The 5,423-nt window shown below is 35.8% G+C and overlaps 1 protein-coding gene across 1 annotated transcript; it reads right to left on the bottom strand.

Annotated features, from left to right (window-relative positions):
- Positions 1-1,249: 1,249 nt before the first annotated feature.
- Positions 1,250-3,361, bottom strand: LOC104593960 (peroxidase 72-like). The gene is made up of 4 exons (XM_010254085.3): positions 3,021-3,361; positions 2,706-2,897; positions 2,067-2,232; positions 1,250-1,962 (listed from the first exon to the last, which is right to left on the bottom strand). The coding sequence occupies exons 1-4, from the start codon at positions 3,243-3,245 to the stop codon at positions 1,547-1,549; spliced, it is 999 nt and encodes a 332-aa protein (XP_010252387.1). The 5' UTR covers positions 3,246-3,361; the 3' UTR covers positions 1,250-1,546.
- Positions 3,362-5,423: the final 2,062 nt, after the last annotated feature.

Genomic DNA, 5,423 nt, shown 5'->3' with positions numbered 1-5,423 from the left:
ATTTATAACCATTCAAAAACTGTCAACTTATAACTATTTAAAAACTGTTCATGAATTATAGATAGTTTTGTCTTAGAGATATTGTCACATACAAATGCGCATACAAGTACAATAATATATATATAAGAAAAAACTGGCACAAATTAGGCGTGATGGAATTAAAGATCATCTCTAGTAAGAACTGATAAATTCATCCAATAGTTGAATTACTCCTAAATAATTCCAAAATCTTGAAAATGACTGAAGCCTGAAGGTGCTGTCTGGTTCCGTTAGATGTAGTTTCCCCTGGCCTGTCGTCTTGTGATTGAATTAATCCCACGTTCAAAGAAAAGCCCACCAAACTGATTCTGGGGGAGGGAGAAGGAACCAATTAAAGGACTTTGATCATATTTAATACCATAACAAGAATGTATGGTTAATTGATGAGACCACCCGCAAACTGTGGGCCTATTTTTTAAATGAAACCGATACTATCGGTTTTTGAAAATCGGTAACTGAAATTGAATCGAAACCAATCTGTTAACCAGTTGACCAATTCGTTTAATTGTTGATTTGGTTTATTGTTTTTTTTATACTTATAATATATATTATAAATAAATATATAATTATATAATAGAAACCTAAAAACATATAATATTATTTTATAAATAATAAATAATACATATATATATAATGCATACATATATACATACACACACGCACACACACACATATATATATATATATATATAAACTGAATTTTTTTATTCGATCTTGTCGATTCAATTCGTGTGATCACCCATAGCTGAATCTGATATGGATGATTTAGAATGTTGGCATCACTTACTAAACAAGTCATATGGAATCCAGCAAATTTAATCCGGTTGGAGGGCAGACCATCCGAAAATTTTAGTAATGGATAAAATGAGAGGTTATGCCTAATAGGGGATGCATATAAGGATGTGCAACCTGGGTTGAGATGAGCCAATTGGCAACTGGATGTGTTGAAACCCTAACCCTATTCCAAATCCAATGGTTCTTCCGTATTAGAGTTATTTTCAACCCTAAACCTGCCTGACCATCAACAATCCATTCAGTTCAACAAAAATTACAAACCTATGGAATTTGCCAACATGAAAAAAAGTGAACTCATTAGAGATTTTCAACACAAACCTGAAATTAAAAAAAAAAAAATGAACTCAGTAGAAACTGAACCCCTAATTCTAGAAAAATTGAACCTTAAATTTAAAAATTGAAACCTATGGTATTTGCAAACTTGACATGTGAACTCAATTAAGATTTTCACCACAAATTACAAACTCAAAAAAAGGAAAGAAATGAAATTAAATTTCTCTTTACCCCTTTCATTAAGACAGAAAAGACAGTTTCAAAAAACTAAGATGGGAAAATTCTCACCCAAGTCACCAACAGCAATACATTACAACCACAACTTACAATTAATCACCCAGGTAAACCAGACAAATAAATAAACCCTTACCAAAGAACAAGAATAAAAATAAAATTACAACATTGCACAGTGATCATCATTGATAAATAAATGCATTGCCTAATAACTATTAATCCTCCTGCAGTTCTTCCTGATCTCTCCTTTTGAATCAGTCAATGGAGAGACATTCCCCATCTTAACCATGGACTTAGCAAATTGCTCGAAGAAAAGCTCATTATTCTCAGAATATTTCTTCACTAACTCCATTGATGCCTTGCTCTTTGTAAACAGGACTTGATCAGAATTGAGCAGGCCTTTTGAAGCCAAAATGTTTTTGAAGTAGTGATTATCAAATTTCGTTGGAGTAACAAAGTCCAAGAAAAAGAGGTTTTGGTCACCACCGGATCTTGGGCATCTGGATCGCAATTGCATGGCGTATGATTGGTCAAGTGAGTAATCCGGCTGCCCGTTGCCCGACTGGTTGTAGAGTCTTTGCCTGAAGCTTGTGCATCTAGCATTCCCAATTGTGTGGCTCCCTGCATGAGACCATTTTGATGATGAGAAGACTACTGGAATTGGATTTTTTAGTTAATACACCAAAAATGCATATGTTATCTTCAATGGATATATACGTACGTACCAGAGAGAGCAACAAGGTCAACAATGTTAAGCCCTTGTAGCTTGAATTTGGTGAGGATAGTCTGAAATGTGTTGTTTGGTGCAGGAATGTTGTTGTTAGAGCCGCTTAAGCTTGCACCTCTGGAGTCTCTTCTGCCCAAAGGAACCTCCCAGCTAGGACCTCCGGCCTATATGTGCAACAAAATTAATTATCAATTTGTAAACTTGAGTAGCTTCATTCCAGAATAAATCTAAATGGATTCATGTTGGTTATTTATCAGCTAGCAGCTTCATCACTTCTATAGAAAATTACAACAAAGAAAAGGCCAAGAAAAGGAGAACACAGCAAGAATAAAGAAATGGGTTGTTTGGCCTTTCTCTTGCATCCATGGGAATGACAAATCAGTTTTTTTCCCACGAAAGAGAATGGAGAATAATACGAACCTGTTCAATTTTTTTTATCCAAAACCCAAGCCTTATACCCTTCTACACCCATTCTCACCACACCCATTTACGTTTTTGACAACTCTTTCTCTCTCTCTCTCTCTCTCTCTCTCTCTGACACAGAACGCACACACACATACAGAAGACTACTATTCATAAGAACAACAGAATCATTATTATTGTCAAGAGCAAAAGTGGTGGGGGTACGGGTTTTTACCAGAACAGTAGAATCTCTAGCAGCAAGGGCCAGGATATCAGCACAAGAAACGGTATGTGGGCATTCCTTCTCTAGAGCAGATTTTATCTCATCTATAACTTCGAACCCTCGTACTGAGTTCCGGTTTGGATTGGATCTCTTCTCGCTGGTTATGCTACCGCTGCTGTCTAACAGTAGAGATGCATCACAGCCCTGAAATCCATGAAGAAAAAAGAAAGAGTTAAAAAGGAAAGACGTACAGAAAATATACAGAAGAGCTTAATTAATACTCTTGCTGTTTGTATGGTTTTGTTTTATGGATAATAGAAGAAGAACCTTAACGAAACAGTCATGGAAATGGAGCCTGAGCAATGAAGCAGCCATTCGAGCTTCCCTTGCAACAGCCTTTGCAACAATCGACTTCACAATCTCTTGAGCTCTTGGGCAGGAATAGTCATAGAATTGTGGGTAGAGATAACCACCATTAATCTTGTGAGAAAAGCAGAAGGAAGCAAAAGAGAGAAGCAAAAGAACCATGAGAAAGCTCATACAGTGAGCCATATTCAATTCTGAAATTAATACTCCTTTTATGAAACGGTTTCTCTCGCACAAAAGAACCTGGAGTCTGGAGAGCTGGACTTACTCAAGGCTTGTTGTGATGGAAGCTTAGATGGTTTGGCGTATTTATATAGGAGGCTCTTAGGAAGAAAAGAATGAGAGAGATATTATAATAGAATGGGAGTTGGTAGCTCTTTATTAACTTCTGATTACCTGTTCAGAAGAACTAGCTAGATTAAGTGAACTACTATTGCAACATCAATTATTTATTGATTTTATTATATTAAATTAAAAGAAACTTTCTGAGTTGACTTGGCCAAGCCCACATATGTCAGTGAATTGACCAAATCAGACAAGTGTCTTCCAAATTGTGTAATATTTATTAGTTAGCTTAGAGCTCTTCAGGGTAGAAGTTGGGCCCCAGTAACCGAGTATTTGACCAATTCAGGCCCATATAATTTATTGAATTGGTTGATACATGTAATAATAGGGGTATTTAATTTGAACCTAATTCTTTCAAGAAATATAGCTAGGAAGACTTTTAGTTGGTTAACCATGACTTCGTGATTTAGTTGCGAAATTTATGCTTCATAGATAAATAAAATGAATACCGACACAGCTAAATGGTCAGGAGCAAAAGGCTGATATGTAGGAGTAAGAGTAGAAATACCTGCTCAACTGAAGAAATTGGGATGGTATCATCATAAATATAAGAATTATTTATTAAAACATTCCTTATAGTTTGACAAATTTATTAAAACCTATCCTATAGTTTGTGTTCTACTAAAATATTTCTTATAGTTTACAATCGATTTCTTAATTGATCTTTCATTAGATGGCAGTAGATATGATGGTTTTGACTTAGCCTAACACCATGCATTTTAGCCGCTAGCTAGTAAGACATAAGTAACAACTCTATTTAGATATATTTAGCCAACTTTGTTTCTTGGACGAAGAAGTACTGGGGGTAATTTTCTAATAAATTAACAATCATGGGTCCATACCCTTAAACATTTTTCACTCAGTTTAGGTGATCATGTTACTATTCTCAGATGGAAAAACCAATACTTCTTAGTGATGAAAGGTCAATTAAGTAAATATATTGCATATTATAGGGGTGTTTTAGTAAAATAAAAACTATAGGATAGGTTGAAATAAATCCAGTAAACCACCGGGGGGGTGTTCTAATAAATGACCCTAAATAAAATGAAGAAGGAAGAATTCTGATATAGGAGAAGTACCTGCTCAGATGAGGAGATAGGTATTAACACCAACTTGTCCAAATGGGACATACCTTGGGGGCCAAGGCTGCAAACAGATTGGATCAAAGTCATTGATTTGGTCAAGTCTACTCTACAGTGTAGACAGAACCTAATATAGGCAAGGGATGTTGATATACAGCTAGTGGGAAATGGACAAACTATCCATATCTAAGGGTGTCAATGGACCAATTTTGGATTGAAACCCGTCCAGTCCAAATCAATTTGGATGGATTGAATGGACCAACAAGATATATTGGATTGGACCAATCCGGTCCAAAATACTTATTAGATTCGATTGGATCTGGTCTGTCTGTAACAAATTTATATTGGATTGGGTTGGATCTGATCCATTAATATAAGATAAGAATATATGTGTCAATTGACCGGGTTTGGGTTGAAACCAATCTAAATCAAAATGAATTTAAACAGATTGGACGGTCCAGACATAGAATTGGACCGATCCAAATTGATCCAAAACATTCATTGGATTGAATTGGATCTGTTCCATTTATAATGGATTCACATTGAAATAGATCGGATTGGACAGGATTGGACCAAATACAGTCCAACTGACACCCCTATCCATATCTGGTCGGATCCATGGCTGCCTCGGAATCATCTTGGAATGAATGTGAATAGCTCTTGTACAAATAGTGGTTCAAAGTGACTGACTTATTTCTAGAAGGAACTGCTTGTTGCGATTTACTAAAACTAAGCCAATTATTTGATGATCCTACGGTCAACACTATTCTCAGCATGAATACTTCTGATAACAGAGCTGATCTAATTAGAGCTGTGAATGGGTTCTGAAAATTCAGATCCAATTACAGCCCTAAATCTAGTTGACACTTGTTTGGACCCTGGTATCTCATGGGAAATACACCCTCTGTGTCAGGATATATTGCTTCTTTGTTAGGAA

This window comes from Nelumbo nucifera, chromosome 5 (genome assembly GCF_055504915.1).
Source record: "Nelumbo nucifera cultivar China Antique chromosome 5, China Antique-T2T, whole genome shotgun sequence".
In the NCBI taxonomy this organism is placed as follows: Eukaryota; Viridiplantae; Streptophyta; class Magnoliopsida; order Proteales; family Nelumbonaceae; genus Nelumbo; species Nelumbo nucifera.
This window is presented reverse-complemented; position numbering and strand designations above follow the sequence as displayed.